This window comes from Felis catus, chromosome F2 (genome assembly GCF_018350175.1).
Source record: "Felis catus isolate Fca126 chromosome F2, F.catus_Fca126_mat1.0, whole genome shotgun sequence".
NCBI classification, from domain to species: domain Eukaryota; kingdom Metazoa; phylum Chordata; class Mammalia; order Carnivora; family Felidae; genus Felis; species Felis catus.
The window spans coordinates 23,494,920-23,512,513 of record NC_058385.1 but is presented as its reverse complement, the minus strand read 5'-3'; the positions used below and the strand labels follow the sequence as shown (position 1 = coordinate 23,512,513).

The window sequence follows — 17,594 nt, the reverse complement described above, 5'->3', positions numbered from 1 at the left end:
TAAGGAAGGAACAGAGATACAGAAAGATTAGCCCAGGGGCACCTGGTTGGCTCATTCAGTAGAACATGCCACTCTTGATCTCTGGGTTATGAGTTTAAGCCCCATGTTGGTGGACATAAAGCTTATTTAAAAAAACAAAATTAACTTAGAACTAACTATACTTCTTTCAACATTACTATTTCTGGGGACAATTTGGAAACAATGTAAATATCTATAATTGGGAAATGGTTTCTCAGTGAAATGGCATCCCCTGAGTTACAGCTGGTAGCATGAAACACAAAAATTTTGTATAGTCCTAATTACCTGTGAAAATCCTTAGAGAGGCAATATTGGTATGTATCCTGTCTTAATATATCCAACAGAGCTGGTTTTTCCTCCAGAAGGGAATAGTTGGTTGTTTTTTTTGTTAGTAGGAGCTATGAATGCATGAAAAATACCTGTCTAAACATTAGAGTCCTAGAACAATAGTTATTCACAGGAAGTTAAGAACTGAAACTTCTCCCATATTCATCCTCAGAGGCATGTACCCATAATTGGAATCATAAACACTGGTGATTTGAATGTATATAATTTAAGTGTGCACATAATTCAACTATTAGATGTCAATATCATAGATAAAGAAACTACAAAATGACTAGAATGAAACGTACCCCAAAAATTTCAACAGTGATTATCTTTGGGCGACTTTTGTTTATACCTTTCTAAATTTTCTGTGGTGAACAAACATGCATTACTTTTTTAATTAGCAAAAGTTATTTAAAATTACCCTGTACAGTGTTGAAAATTATGCCTTATTTGACCGATCTCACCCAGGTATTGGAAGGATTACTGAGATATTTGCTTAGCTATTATTTAAAAGCTGTGTTTGGATAGATCACATGTAAATTTGTGGTACATTATATCCTAAAATTTGCCTTTAAACAGAAAGAAAGGGCACCAGGAAGTCCTCTGATTTTTCCTTGGAATAATCACTGCATAGTGGATGTCAAGATAGCTAGAAAGGACCCAGTTTTTAAAGAGAATAGATTTTTGTTTTTAATGCAGTTTATGCATTATACATTTTCTGAACGTTTTTATTCATTTTTGAGACACGGAGTGTGAGTGGGGGAGGGGCACAGAGACACACACACACACACACACACACACACACACACACAATCTGAAGCAGGCTCCAGGCTCTGAGCTGTCAGCACAGAGCCCGACTTGGGGTGGGGTGGGGGGGCTCAAACTCACGAACCATGAGATCATGACCTGAGCCGAAGTCAGACGCTTAACTGACTGAGCCACCCAGGTATCCCTGCATTATATTTAATTTACTGCGTACTGGTTCTAATATTAGGAAAGTGCTATGCGATTTATCTTTCCAACACTTTGAGATGAATATCTATTTTCAATGAAATTTTAAATTGTTTTTAATATCAATTTTACAATTGAAATAGTTCAAACAAGAGAGGTAAAACAGCTTACTCATGGCCACACAGCTAAAGGACAGACCTGTGTAATTTCATGATAAAATACTGGCTCTTGGCTTATATTTTTTATTGCCATGTATAGTATTCAACACGCATTCTGAAAATTGAATAGCTGTGTTCTTAAGGGCCTGTATGTGTTAGCTGATTGCTTTCAGAGAGTAGACACATTTATTATTTTACATACTCTAAAGTCCATAGTATATGGAATTGTGACTAGAACCCCAACCTTGTATTCTCAATATTACTTCCTTTTGTTTCCCTGTACTTAAAGTAATACATTTTTATACCTAAAAAATTTAAGAGGAAAGGAATTGGCCAGAGAGATAATTAGGAATTCATTCTTATGACTGGTCCATTTTTGCTTCGCAATGTGACCCTATCATCTTTGCCACCATAACCCTTGTTCTACTCCTGTTCCTCCTTTTTTTTTTTTAAAGAGCAAGAGATAGGTGTCTGGCTGGCTTGGTCTGTAGAGCATGCGACTCTTGATCTCAGGGTTTTAAGTTTGAGCACTATGTTGGGTGTAGAGATTACTGAAAAATAAATTAAAAGAGCAAGAGATAAGTGTACAGACTATAATTATAAACAGATTTGTATTCATGATTGTTATATGTGGAAACAAAGTATGCTTGTAAAGAGGCCATAGAAATCTCTTCTAAGTTTTATTAAACAACTGAAACATAAGACGCAAAGGAAAGGCATATAGAGCTTTGAATAGCCATCAGAGTAAGTGGACTGATGTCAGCTTAGCTTCTTTTTCCTGTGTAGTCTTCTCTAGAGTACTGATGAGATGTGTCTAACGGCCATGATTCTCCAGTCGTTGTTGATATTTACTTCCACCATTGTTTCTAAAATGACATCAGAAAGGCAGTTCATTTGTTTCATGTTATCTATAAAATCTTTTCAGTCATTGCAGAAATAGTGTTTCTGCATATAATAAATAGTGTTATAAAAATAGTGTTCCTGCATATAATAATTTCTGCATAAAATAAAGAGCACAGGCTTTAATGTCAGCACACTTGAGTTGGGTTTTATTTTGTGTTTTTAGACCTGGGTTAAAATTTGGCCCTGTCCTCTGCTAGTTGTCTGACTTTGATCTGGTTAAATAACCCTTGAGTGTCAGAGAAGGGAATAGGGTGAGGGAGTTAATGTGCAGTAGGATGAAACGTGCTGTTGCAAGCTAATGCCTGGCATAGAGGAAGTCTTCAGTGTTCTTTTCTCTTTCTCATCCCAATTCCTCTTATCTGACGTTTTTAAATTTTCTTTTCCTGTTCTAGGTGGATTGTAGACATGGAAGGTGCACCAGGTACCTTATATGAAGGAGAAAAATTTCAACTTCTATTTAAGTTTAGTAGTCGATACCCTTTTGACTCTCCTCAGGTAACTGCCTTGCTTTTTAACATTTTATTGTGTTTTTAGATTATAGGAAAATACTAAATTAGTGACTTTTTACTAAATACAAACTTAAAAAAAGAAATCCATTATAATTATGTAAATAGATTTGTTCCTTTTTCTTATTTGTAATATAATCAAGATCTTAGGAACATTTACTTTATTGAGATTAGGACTTTGCTTTTGTACTTCCAAGAAGTTAACATTGTTCTTATTCTTAGATGTTAGTGGAAAAGGGTTTGGAAATCTAACCCAGGCCCAGGGGTTGTGGGAGAATTTAACATTTTGGAATACCTGGAGGCACTTATTCCTAAATAAGATGATAGAATAATTGTGAGGAGGCAGTGCTTTGTTGAAAGGAACACTTTCTTGATTTTGCATTAACATGCTGTCTTTGTAGGCTTTTAGTACTGTAAAGATAGAACATATTACAAGATGTTGAATATCTAAACATAAGCCCTAAATCTGATTATTATAATTTGAGGCACAGTTAGTTTAGGTAATGGGTTAATACTTAGACAAATGATAATGGTGATAGAACTTTTTTGAGAGCTGTTTAACTGGTGAATGATTAATCCTTGGAAGTTAGAGAAAAGGAGACTCCAGGATGGCGTCCACATTGCTGGCTTGGAAGGTGGGTGAATGAGTTACTAGTGGCAAAATGTTAAGACTTAATGCCAACTGTGTCTCATATTGCTGGATAATGAGGTTATGGATAATGAAATTTCCCAAATACCTAAAATTCAACATTTGAAGTGCTAAAATATGTTATTTTTGAGGAAAATCATATTTTATTGCCACTTTAAATAGAATATACCTAACAGTGCTCTTGGCCATGTAGGGGTACAGATGGAAGCCAGTTATTGTATTGTGCTATAAATAAAGAGGTCATTGTTTTAAGGCACAGAATTAAATGGAACTGGACTCCTTGAGTGCTACAGTTTTTTAATGTGAGCAGAAAATTAAGATAAGCTTATTTTTATTATTTCATAAAAATAAAGCCAAGGGTAATGACCTTTAGGCCTCTATAATCACCTGTAGACTATGATCAAAAACCAAAGCAAACATCTTCTTTCTCTCTAGAAAACCATCTTCACCTTTTGTTGCCTTTTGGCTTATCAGCATCATTTCAGATTGTTAATGCTTAAAGGCAGTGTGGTCTCAGGTATTCCCTTCTCACCTTCAACTTGTTCTACTTCACTTCAGCTAAGTTTGTGGAAGGTATATGAAGGAAGAATGTGATTTATGAACTCCAAAATGTTGACAATGTTGACTAGAAGGATATTGGAGAAGGCTTACTCCAGGAGCCCACAGATTGTTTTATCATGTTTTATCAGAGGAAGATAATATTTATGTAAATAGGAACCAAGGCAAAAGTGTCCTCTAAACTCTCTCCTTAGCATTTAATTCTAAATCAAATATCACTCTGCAGCATCATTTGAATTTCATCTTGAATATTTCTGTAAGTTAGAACATATATAATGAATTCTATCATATCTCAAAAATTTTTTTTGTCCTTCCCTGGTTTGACTTCTGCCCACTTTTCTGACTCTTCTGATTTGGGATTCTTTATTCACTACCCCCGATACTTCTCACTCTTTTCTGTAATGTCTTCAACCATCTTAAGCGGCTAACTCCCAGATCTACAGTTATGTGTACAACCTCTTCCTGAGGTTTAATTTCACACCCTTGTTGGATATTGCTACTTAAGTACCTCCAGATGTCTCAAATTTAACACTTTAAACTCAATCTTTTCCAATAATAAAATAAGAAAAAAAATTTTTTTCCTTGGGTTATTGTCCATCTGTCTGCTTTTGTTGAAATTCTTTTCTTCACCGTTAAATGCAGCTTTTGAGGTCCTTTTGCAGTGCTTAAGTCAGTCCCTTCTTATCTTACAGTCCGTGGTGTACTCCCAAGTTTCCATCTTTCATGCGGGCTATTATGTAATAACCTCTAGTTCTTTCCACCCCCCACCATCCTTTGACAGTGCTGCTAGATTTCTCTGAAGGCGCAATTACCTCATTGGTTTGCACAGACACACAACACTACCACCACTACTACAACAATCCCTATCCTCCTCCGTAAAACTTCTAATGCTTCTTTATTTTCTGTGAAGTCAAGTCTGAAAACTCTTTAGCTTAGTGTTCAAGTACAAACTTAACCATTTCAGCCTCACATTTACCTCCATGACTTCTATGTAGTAATATTTGTATCATATTTTCTACTGTAAATTCTATTCTGATTTTCTCTTGTAACAGCTCTAATGAAGTGGTTAGGGAAGATGGATTCATTCTCGTAAGTGAAGAAAGTGAAGTCTATAGAAGTAAAATGTCTTGTTCATGGTTTAAAAGCTAACTTGTAGGATAGTCAAGACTTAAAACCCAAGTTACCTCTTTCCATGCTGCCAATTAGGTCTGAGTACCAGAATGGGGAAAATGCCTATTTATCTAGACAGTAATATTATCTCTAAAAGTGAAGGATTGTATATAGAATGATAACTTTGAAAGCTCTGGGCAGTTGTTCCCAGTCTTTTGGACTGTGGGGATTCCTTTTTTTCTTTTTTTTTTTCCCCATTCTTCTCATGGTTTTTATTCAACATTGATTTATTCAACGTGTGTGTGTGTGTATGTTTTTTAATCCAAGTTAGTTAACATATAGCATAATACTGGTTTCAGGAATAGAATTTAGTGATTCATCACTTACATACAACACCCAGTGCTCATCACAAGTGCCCTCCTTAATGCCCATTACCCATTTAGCCCATCCTCCCACCCAGCACCCCTCCAGCAACCCCTAGTTTGTTCTCTATATTTAAGAGTCTCTTTTTGCCTCCCTCTCTGTTTTTATCTTATTTTTCCTTCCCTTCCCCTATGTTCATCTGTTGAGTTTGTGAAATTCCACATATGAGTGAAATCATATGTCTTGACTGATTTATTTCGCCTAGCATAGTATACTCTAGTTTATCCACGTTGTCGCAAATGGCAAGGTTTCGTTCTTTTTGGTTGCAGAGTAGTATTCCATTGTGTATATATACACCACATCTTCTTTGAGGATTCCTTTTTAACATCACTCCACAGAAGCTGTGTATTCTAGTATCCATGATTGAGAAGAGCTGCTCTAAGTCTAGTAATACTTTAAAATTATTTTTTTAGTTTTTATTAATCACATCGTCTATATGATTATAAAATAATTATAATGGTCTAACAGTCAGTTGCTTGATGTGCATATCAACTTTGAGGTTTTCCAATAACTGAAACTTTCCATTGGTCTATTGCCCTGGGGAAGTGATTAGAACCACTCTAGGGCAGTAAAATTCCTCATTCACCACAGATTTTATTTGATGAGACCCAGAAACACTGGGACTTGCTGGAAAATTAGTTTTTGATCTTCCTGTGCAATAATTAGTACTGAATATACCACTACTAACAAAAGTAGAATTTGGGAAAATAAACCTAAAATAAGCCAGTCTGTTGTGAGCTTAGTACTTTTGCATCTGTAAGTTAGATCTTTAAGACTGTATTAACTTTATAGTCTTTTGTGTTTTCTTTCCCTACTAGTTGTAGTTAATTTCTCATATATCTCGCTTTATAGTGAAAAAGCTGCCTGTCTAAACAGGTTTTTGGCCCGGTCATTTGCTTTAAAAGAAACAATAACGACAACAAAACCTTTTTATATTGGGAGCAGAGATGAGGCACTTTTCCATCACTGTTTTCTGCTAATGTGCACTTACCATCAGCCATACAGAAAATAAAATATCTTTCTGTATTATATTGTTTTTCTGTGCTAGGATCCAGGTAAGTGATTGGTTGGTTTTGAATTAATGGGTATTTAAACATGAATTATGTGCCAAATACTGTGCTCTGTACTTAAGAGATAAAAAAGAGTACAGAAATTAAAAGGCATCGGGCCTGCCTTTAATAACTGGTTAGGTATGTGGATAGTCAGACACAGATTAATTCATTCTGTAAGGGGTGGAGGGCATAGGTATGAGAGATAATTTGGGCTGGAGGGTCCATCATAAATGGTGTAGGACATTTATATCCCATTGTAAGAATTTTGACTTTTACTCAGAATGAGATGAAAAATCTTTGAATATTTTGAGCAGAGGAATGACATGATCCTGCTGAAAAGGAAAAATGTGGCTATTGTGTAGCACATTGATTGTTGGGTGTACAAGAGTACAGGGAGACCAGACTACTATTGCATTAATCCAGGTGAGAGGTGATGGTGGCTTGCACCAGAAGGGTAGCAGTGGAGACTATGGAAGGTGGCCATATTTTGGACCTTTAAAGGTTGAGCCAACAGGATTTGCTCATGAATTGAGGAATATGAATGAGGGAAAGGAGACAGAGAAGACTTACACAACTTTTGACCTAGGCAACTAGATGGACCATAAATTGAAGTATGAATTGTATGCTTTGGGAGCAAAAGAGAAAGCAGTGACCAATTTAGATTAGGATGAGGAGACAGAAAAACCTGTTTGTACTGGGACTTAAAGTACAGGAAGAATTTATGTCAAAAGTGGAGCAAGTCACAAGAAGACGTGGCCTCTTCTGAGATTTGTGAGCAAATATAGTTTTATGTATAGATGCTGGAGGGCTGTGGGAGAAGATGAAAAAGGAAGGATGTTTTGGGGTTTATCCAAGAGAGTCTTGCAGAATGAAGGATTTGGAGATTTATCTCGAAGGAATTGGGAGGTATGGTCACCTCTCCATCCAAACTGTGAAGTCCTCAAGTTTAGTGTCTAGTGTTTTGCTTCTTTTCCTTTCTACTTCGTCACATTAGCAGCCCTTCTGTTCCAAATATCTATGATCTTATACCGTCTTTCTGTCAAAACATCCCATTTGAATGCAATGAAACTGAAACACATCTATATTATCTTGCAAATGTCCTGGTTATACCTTGTTTTTAATTAAGCTTTTCAACTCTAATTTTTGTTGAAGAAATTTTAGGCATTTTAGAAATAGGTGGGGAAGTATTTTTTTAGGGGGAAGAGAACACTGTACTTGGTCCTGAAACCATACTGATGCTAAAAGTGGTGCTGGAAATATACTTGCCTTGATTACAAAGCTTTAGAAACACTGGGGCAGGTCGCTTTCTCCTTATCCTTATCCCCCTTCCTATTCATGCCCCCTCAACATGGACCCTTTCGTTCTGTTGCTCAATACTCCTTCATTGAAGAGATCCAGAAACTATTTTCATAGTGTTCTCATAGTGTGATTCTCCTTGTTCTTTCATGTGAAGGGGGTTAAGCTTTCCAAAGTTTTAAATAACCATTTTTATTGCTTTAAGTTGTCTAGCATCTAGGATACCTGATGAGGAAAAAGTGAACAGTGAACCCTATTTGTTGAAGTCTGGTAAAGCAGAGGGAAGATAAATGGAGAGGACTGGTAGGCTAGAAGAAGACAGCTGGTAAAGGAGAGAGAATGTACCATCCAGGGAACCCAAGTTTAGTTTCATTGTATCCAGGAATTTTGTCTGTGTAATACTTGAACTACTTGATGCTACTAATATATATTAAATGACTAAAAGGGGAGCATTGAATTAAAAACTATGCTAAAACTCCAAATCTCCAGTTATTTACCATTTGTGCTAGCCTGCCTCTATCATACATTATGAATAATTACATATCTGATTCCAACAAACTTTGCTTTTATGTTCAATTTCTATAGTTGCCCATTGAGTCTTGTCATCTACTTACAGTTTTAATAAGAGAAAACATTTCCTTATATTGTTCCTAGGGAAATCTTTGTATCCATTTTGTAGATTGGCTTTTATATTTTATAGCCTGTTTTGTACTACTTATTCTTGTCATGTGTTTTGACCTAGTTTGACACTATATTAGGTTACTCTCTAATTAGTTGCAGAACATTAGTGTGAACTCAGTAGTATATGCCTTCCTTGTGGTCAGATCTCAGTATTTGTGGGCTCATTCAGTATCGACTTGATGTTTGGAAATCCTAATGTACTAGTACCACGAATTTCATATTAGAAACAGTTACCTAATTTCCATTCTTTATTTTGTCACTGTCAGTGGCTTTCATCCTCAGATTAGTAGTTTTATGAAAGACACTACATTTGGTACCAAAAGTTACCCAGGGGTTGGCTTGCTTAAAACTTTAGGTTAGATGTGCTTACTTACCTCCAAAATTATGTGGATTCTGACTGAGCATAGTTTTCTTAGATCGCACCTACTGTGGAAAATACACCATAATGATAGATGTTTGGAAATTTAGAGATGTCTGAGGACTGTTTCTTATGCAGACTCAGAACTTCAGATGTGATTCACGTGCATTAGATCTAAAATCATTAGATCTAAAATCATGGCTTTTTTCCCCATAAAACAGCTTAGTCTTTAAAATCTGTACTTCCATTTGATAGTTTGGTTTATGCAGTAGGGAGTGTGTGCAGTCTCTGTTAACTGTTTATATGCTAAATTTGAATTTGAATAAATTATTTAAAAAATAAATAACTTTTAAAATAAAGAAATTAGCAATGTTCTTATTCCCTTTTGTTTCCAATTCATTGTATTCAGTTGTCTTCTTAAATCTGTTTTGGTTTTGTCAGTTACTTGGGATTCCCCTCAAAAAGTTTTTTTAATTCTGAAAACAGCTCTTCATCTCTTAAATGTTCAGAACTTGCTTGGCTGCAGTTAAATAACTGAAATGTCCATTTCCTCCTTTGGATTGTACTGTGTGTTAAATAAATGAAGATGGTTAAGAGCATGATCTAAAAGAAATTCAGCCTTGGTTACTTTCCCCATCACATGCAAAGAACCAGAATCGCAGAGTTTAAAACTGTCTGTGGAAGCTGCTTACCAGCCTTTTTACATGCATAAGCTGTTGAAAAAAGTTTTTTCTTTTATTTCAGGGGTTCATCCTGGAATGCCAGTTACATCTGGCATGTAAACTCAGCCTTTCCATGTTTAGGCAAACTTCTAAAATTCTGTATCTGGCGGGTTAGGTCCTAGGGGCTATCTTAATATGTGCAGCTTATTGATTCCGCTGTTTTAGGCTGGCTGCATTGGCCCTGCATGCAGCATGGTAAAAAGCCCCAGCTTTTTTTTTTTTTTTTTTTTTTTAAGGTTTATTGAGATCTGATTAAGTTTATTACTTCAGTTCCCTTAGAGTTCAGAGCTGTTTCTGTCTTGATTTCTGGCTCTCCTCTGTGCTTGTCAGGGTCTGCTGCTCCTGCTGTAGGTGTCTTCTGCATTTCATCCCTTCTCTCCTGATTTCCTTGTTCATGGGCCCTTCTTGGCTCTCAGGCCAAGTGATTTAGTTTGTAATCCGTTCTAAGAGAAATACTCCTTTCCTTCTGCCTTGTGAATTGGCTATTCGAAGCATGTTGTGATAACCTTTGTATTCTGCTGTGTATTTTCCTTGATGGTCGCTGATGCATGCAAAGAAGATATCTTAGTAGTTCTTCATTTTTTGGTACTTTCAGAGCACTATTCTGTGTGACTTTTTAAAAAGGAGACCTTACTGGAAAAGAACTATCCTTTAAAATATATTTCGTGGCCAGGGGATAAGGTCTTGCTTGGGCACTGTTTGTGTTATTACTGAAAATACCCTGCTGGCCAAACAGGATTTTGTGGCAGAATGAATCCCCCAGGGCAGATGCATATTCTGTGAGATTATAAACTCCCACTCTAGAAATCTACAACTCATTGTGGGAATATCAAATGCATATAATAAACTACATGTTTATAAAAAATAGAATTTAAAATAATCGTGGGTAGACTCAAAAAGTATGGAGCTGCAAGACCATTTAAGCAGTCATTTCCTTTTAGGGTAGCACTTTTTTAGCAAAAAAGTGAATGAAAAGGGTAATAACACTGATAGATAAAATTGAGATAAATAATATGCTTTAAACACAGCTGTGCCAGAGTCAGGGATTGGGTGGTCTTCTACAATCAGGCAGAGCAAGTAACTTGATATCTCTTATTTTGAGACTTATTTTTAGTTTTCAGCTTTACTTTAGCTCTTTTCAGTGGAAATGGAGGGTGCATGACCAGAATTTAAAGAAATAAAAATATGCAAATGTGCAAAGTTATTCCTTTGAGAAGAAAATTCCTTTTGTTGTCTTATATTAGCTTCAGCCCAGGCAATGAGTTCCATATGTTAGTAGTATATTTGAAGTGTTAGAGGACTCCTGCTTATGAAAGAGTGCTTTGTAAATGTAAATATTTGTGAAATTATAATAAAGTCAGAATTGTTAGATAGATATTTTAAATAAAAGCAAAAACCCAGCTTATGATAACTTTCCATAACATCCCATATTAAATAATGACATACCTTACCCTAGCCATACTTATTTCACTGGCTTTCTATAAAAGGGAAAATAAGTTATGCCTAGAGTAACAAATACTTCCATCAGTTTCTGACATAACTGAAGGTAGGGTTTCTTACTAAGATTTTGTTGTATTCAAGTGTGAGGCAGTTTGTAGGGCTGAGAGAGATTACTGTAAGTCTCTTTGGGGAAGTACTGGTTTATATTTGATGAGCTTTATAAAAATCTCACCATACCTATTGAATCTGTATCTATGAAAGTGGGACTCTTGAATTCTTATTTTTTAACCAAACCTTCAGGTGATTTTTTTTTTTGTTAAGGTCAGGTCAGAAATTAGTAATTACTACTAAACAACAGAATAAAAATGGTACATCTTACTGCAGCATAAAATTAATGTAAAGATTGGTGGATTAATTTTTATATCAAAATAAGTAATTTTTTATGAAGTAACATATATAAGCATTCTTAAATATTAGACTTCTGCTTTCTTTGTCCTATTTTGGACTGTGCTTACAGATTCATCAGAATGTATGAATTCATTCTCTTGCCCACTCAGATGCTTAGTGTACATAGGGGTTTTGTTTTTAAATATGGAGTTATGTGTTTATTTTTGTTTTTTTTAAATACATTTATTATGTATGTATTTATTCAACTTCATTCATTCTTTTTTTTGAGAGAGAGAGAATGTACACATGAGTGTAGGAGGGGCAGAGAGAGGATCATAAGCAGACTTTACATTCAGGGTGGAGCCCCAACGGGGCTGGATCCCACAACCCTGGGATCATGACCTGAGCCAAAATCAAGAGTCGGACGCTCAACCAACTGAGCCACCCAGGTGTCCCAGTGTAGATACGTTTAAGAAGCACTAACAGGATTCTTAATGAATTATTAGGGCAAAGGAGGGAATAATAGATTTATTACCTTTCAAAAAACAGTGCTGAGGCAAGGAAAGTTGGAGAAAGGAAAAATTGTTAGAAGAATTGAGTAGAAGAGGCAGAGAAAAACAAGTAATTGGGAGACTCATTCAACCATTTGTGTGTGTGTGTGTGTGTGTGTGTGTGTGTGTATGTAGGCACATAGTTATTTGCTGATTAGTAAATAGTAATTTGTATCCATCATAATGGACGAGTGAGTTTAGAGCAGGTGTTATATATAGCAGTCATTTCCTTTTGCATGTAGTACCTTAGGTGATAGCATTGTTACAGGTGGAAGGGGTGCTCCTATCATCTAGAATTCATGTTGTCCCCAAATTGAATACTTTCATATGATTTCTATATGCAGAGAGCAATGAGTAGAATTTGAAAAAGCATTCTTATAAATATAGTAGTCTTTTGCTAGGCTAAAAATGCATGATTAATTTATGAATTTTTAAAAGGAATTTGTGAAAAATAGTTGAAATAAAAAATAGATGATCTGGGCTTTTTCCCTATGTGTACCATTCCCTACGTGCTCATTCATACAGTGAAACCAGTTCTTCATGAATTGATGAGAATAAACAATGAGCAGTTATTTTTTAGTTGCTTAGTTGGTTTTTAGAATAATAAGTTCTGTGGAGAATATTTTATTTCTTGATAGCACAGAATATTTGGGTGTTAATGGAATTTTATTCTTTTTTAGGTCATGTTTACTGGTGAAAATATTCCTGTTCATCCTCATGTTTATAGCAATGGTCATATCTGTTTATCCATTCTAACAGAAGACTGGTCCCCAGCTCTCTCAGTCCAATCAGTTTGTCTTAGCATTATTAGCATGCTTTCCAGCTGCAAAGAAAAGGTAGGACTTTTCAGAATTATTCCAAGTAATATCTGTTCTTTTAGTTTGGGTAAGAAACTATTTTAATATATGATTTATTTGAAAGACTTAATGCCTTTTATTATGAAGTTATAGGTAATATCATGTTTAGTAATAGATTGGAAAATTACTGTGATAATTTTTCATTCCACGTAGAAGTCAGACATTGTTTTATATTTCTTAAACAGAAAAGTTCTACAGATTTCTTAAATAATCTGAATTTTATTTCTGTAAGCATACACAGGGCAAATGTGTACAAGAAATTCTTGCTTCTGGATTTCACAATGGAAAGCCCCAGGAACAAGTTTTCATAGCTCCCTTCTCCACTCTGTTGGCTCCCACCCTATCATCCTCTTTTAGGGAATTTCCCAGGAGCCAGAGCTTTCCTATCATTATGATCATCATAATGACTAGGTTGAAGGAGGAGGATTAGATTACCAGTAGAAATTTCAGGACTTCCCTCTAATTCTCCTTTACTAATCCACAGATCCTGTGTCTGATGGAAGGGCAAAAATTACCAGAAACAAAAATCAAATGAGTCAAACTTAGGATACCCTTTTAAAGTATCTAAATCCTGTGTGCATTTCTGATCTTCTTGTCATTTCTGCCTGAGGGTTAGTGTAGCACAGTATTCATATATTTCTATATTTTAAAGACTCTATTTCATAAGGGTTTCCTTTTGTATTCGGTTTAAAGGAGAAACAAATTTACCTTATGTATTAGGGGGTCTGTGGGGTTATTTCAGCATTTTTTTTTCCTGTGTTCTCCAAATTCAACTATCATTTTTACTAAATTAGTGTTTAGAGAACTTGAAGGTTAGTAGCTCATTTTTAAATGGTAAGTTCTCTAGACTCTGAAACACCAAGACACTGTTTGCAAAGTAAGTTTCTTGGAATGTTAGTTCCATAAGATGTTTCTTGGTGTTAGTTTTAAAAAAACAAATAGGTTTTTTTTGTTCAAAGAAGTATGGGAAATAATGGTTTAAATTGTATTTTCTAAAAATATGGCATTATAAGCTCTTAACGTACAGTTTTATATACCTAATATAAGAAAGAAAAAAACTTCCGGCGGTAAACTATTACACCATTAGTTAAAAGGTATATAGCCCCATTCAGGAATATTAAAATGTGCAGAAAAATGTACACCTTAGAATAGAGGAAATAAGGTACATACTATCTAATTGTGGTATGACTTTTTAATTTAAGTTTCCTCTTTCCCTGTGGGCTTTTTCACATGGCATATAAAGGCTACGCTTGAGCTTTTGTTAACCCCAAGGGCTTTGGAAACAACTCTTACTCATTTATTGCTTCCATATTTTCTCATCCCCCACACTTCCAATCCCAGCGTACATAAAAATTTTTAGGTGTAGAGCAGAGCAGTTTGCAGTTACAAAGACTTCTGTGCCCTTGTTAATGTTTAATGTCTTCAGAAAGGTGAGGCAGTTAAGTATAAAATTTAATAAGAAAAATTGAGACAAACACCAGTGATGTGTGCACGTAACTCTTGCATGTGCCTTGAATTAATTAGCACTTTTTTACATTTTAATGTAATTTAAAATACGTGTAATGATTTACTCTTAAAAGCTAGAAATGACTATATTCTTTACCTCCTTTATCCTTTTCTAATCCTCACTATTCACATTTCAGTTTTCTACTAGTTTTCTTGCATAGTTAGTAAATGACTAATTATTCCATTTAAATTATTGGCAAGCTATGTTATATAATATAAACTTCATTATATTTAAACAAGATAATAATCTGGAAGCTAGAATTCTGGCCACATTAGTTCTGTGAAATATGAGGAAAATTCAGCAAACATTTCGTAGGTACCTACTAGGTGCTGTTTTTACTGTGTTAAGTACAAGGTTACAAACATGAAGAGGAAACTTGGTTTGAAACTGAGGGGATCTAGCTCCAAACAAGCTTTTAAAAGTCTTTTAACTACTCACCAAAAGCTCTTCTTTTAAAAGAGGTGAATTTTACTCTGTGGCCAATGTGGTGCTGTGAGTTTCACTTTAATATTTGAGTTGAATACAAATTTTAATTTTTACTATAAGCATTTGGGAACTTTGATTTAGTCATAATTCTTTCACTCCAGTTTTCTTTTTCACAGGCAAGAATGGTTCCCTAAACTGAGGGCATTTAAATCCATTATGTCAGTAGATTTCAGTAGTTAAAAATAATTTCTGATATTGAGAGGGCTTTCAGTAATTTACCATTTATTCTCAATGCCCTTGTAATATAGATTATCCAAACTTTCCAGCTTGTATTCGGTTCCTAAAACAATTTTGGTAATCCATCTTTTTGTATAGTTACTTTATTTTTCTAAGAACCATGTCTCTGTGATCACTTAGTATTTTGGTTGTATTCTTGACTTAAGCAAATAGAATGAGTGTATTTTCTTCCTTAAACATGTGTGTGTGTATATATATATATATATATTTTTTTTTTTTTGAAGATTGGGTTCTAATCAATATACAGAGAAAATGAGTTTATGAAATTTGTTGCATTGGTAGCAGTTTATTCCACATGAACACAGATTATGACTTTGCAGGACAAACAGCAACAGACCATCTATTCTTTGAGGTAGCCAGGCATCTCATTTCATAATACTAATTTTTCAGGTATTTTCTTAATCTGTGTCAGCAGGGTAATCTTGGGATAGCTGTTTAACATCTTATACTCTACTCTTCCCTTTTGTTAAATCACTATTAACATTGACTTATAAGAGCGTTACAAGGCTCAACTAAGATCAGAGTTCTGTACCTGAGTTATAGAAGTGCCAAGTGGACTGCCTATCTCCCTCCCTGTTGTCTAGGCAGTCCTGCTCGCCATTAGTTGTTGGTTGGACCTATCATATTACCTACTAACCTGCCCTCAATGGCTTTAGTACAAACTTGACATGTTTCCAAATTTTTGTAGAGAGTCACATATTTGTTTTATGTAACCAGTATCCAACATTTTCAGCGAAATTCCCTTCCATAATCTGTCGTCAGTGTTGTTGGCATCACTTTTCCTACTATAGCTCCCTTGGAGAGCTGCCATATGTTTCTAATATTATGCTAGTTGGGACATATGTATAGCAGAAATGCCAACATAGCTTTTCCCCTTTTTTCTTTTTATATATTGTTTGGAAACTGAATCCTTTAGTTTGTCCTTGGTGGTACTATCTTACAGGAAAACCATAATTCTTTGTGGAGGTCTATAAGTTGCTGTTAGTTTCTCAGACAAACCTAGTAAAGTAGACTTCTCTGATTTTTTTTTTCTTTTTTTTTTTTTTAATTAGTTTCTAGAAGTAATTACTAAATTATTTCTAGGGAGATAAATGAAAGCAAAATTCTTTAAAACCTAATGCTACCACTTTGGGTTGATAGTTGGAACCTAATCCAAATCACACATGCATACCTTTATTTTATTTTATTTTATTTTATTTTATTTTATTTTATTTTATTTTATTTTATTTTATTTTTTAATTTCAGTGTCAAGACTCTACTTTTCCTGGAATATATTCATTTGTGCCACATAAACATTTGTATTTTTTATGCTGTCTGTAATAATTCTGCTAAAGCTTTTATTAAAACTGTCTCCTTAAATCTTCTTCTATTTTATAACTTCTTATCTATTTAAATTCTTTTTGGTTTCAGAGACGACCACCAGATAATTCTTTTTATGTTCGAACATGTAACAAGAATCCAAAGAAAACAAAATGGTGGTATCATGGTAAGCAGTTTTATTTTAGCATTTTGGTTTGAAAGATTATATATCTGTTTGGGGAAAAGAAGGGAATATATAACTGATGTAATTTTGTAATATAGAGAAGAGTCTTTAAAATATTTAAGACATTTAATGGATACGTTGGACTAGATTTTTAATGGGGCACATAAAATCATACCTATCATGTAAGTAAAATCTAAAATCACTTTAACATTCTAAAATGCTACCATTTTATCACTAAAAAAGAGTCTTTAATAATCTTTAAGTGAAATTGAAATTAGTTATTTGGAAACCTGTTAACTTAAAATAGAAATTTTGATGTCTTTTGTAATTACTTAATTCTGGTACTGTTCTTAGTGGCAGGAGGGGGAATCACATTGTAAGAGATGATCCATTAAATAAAGCTCTTCCTATTCTAATAGTTAGCCCTCAAAAATTTGTGGTTTTTCTGATTGTAGCTGTATGAATACAGTACTCTCCCTGATTTTGTTTTACTGATTCTGTTGGGAGAGTGCTGGTAGCTTTTTAATTGAAAACTGCCAGTCTTTTCTAAACTGACCTCACCTCTTCCTTAAAGAGGTATATTTGAAATTCACAACAAAAATTTTATACTCTTCAGTGTACTTTTTGAATGGAGTGAACAAAACCACCCTGATGTATTCATCAGAGCATTTCCTTTATTTTTCTTTTTTTAAATGTTAGCCTAATAAAAAATGAGAACTGGGGCACCTGGGTGGCTCAGTCGGTTGAGCGGCCGACTTCAGCTCAGGTCATGATCTCGCGGTTTGTGAGTTCGAGCCCCGTGTCGGGCTCTGTGCTGACAGCTCAGAGCCTGGAGCCTGTTTCCGATTCTGTGTCTCCCTCTCTCTGACCCTCCCCCATTCATGCTCTGTCTCTCTCTGTCTCAAAAATAAATTGAAAAAAACGTAAAAAAAAA

General features: G+C 34.8%; 1 protein-coding gene across 2 annotated transcripts in view; it reads left to right on the top strand.

Annotated features, from left to right (window-relative positions):
* UBE2W (ubiquitin conjugating enzyme E2 W) overlaps positions 1-17,594 on the top strand; it is a 73,827-nt gene that overhangs the window by 42,346 nt on the left and 13,887 nt on the right. For both annotated transcript variants that reach the window (XM_003999895.6, XM_045050131.1), the window contains exons 3-5: positions 2,750-2,852; positions 12,771-12,926; positions 16,588-16,663. In XM_003999895.6, coding sequence (XP_003999944.5) covers positions 2,750-2,852; positions 12,771-12,926; positions 16,588-16,663 — 335 coding nt within the window. The remainder of the gene's footprint in view (positions 1-2,749; positions 2,853-12,770; positions 12,927-16,587; positions 16,664-17,594) is intronic.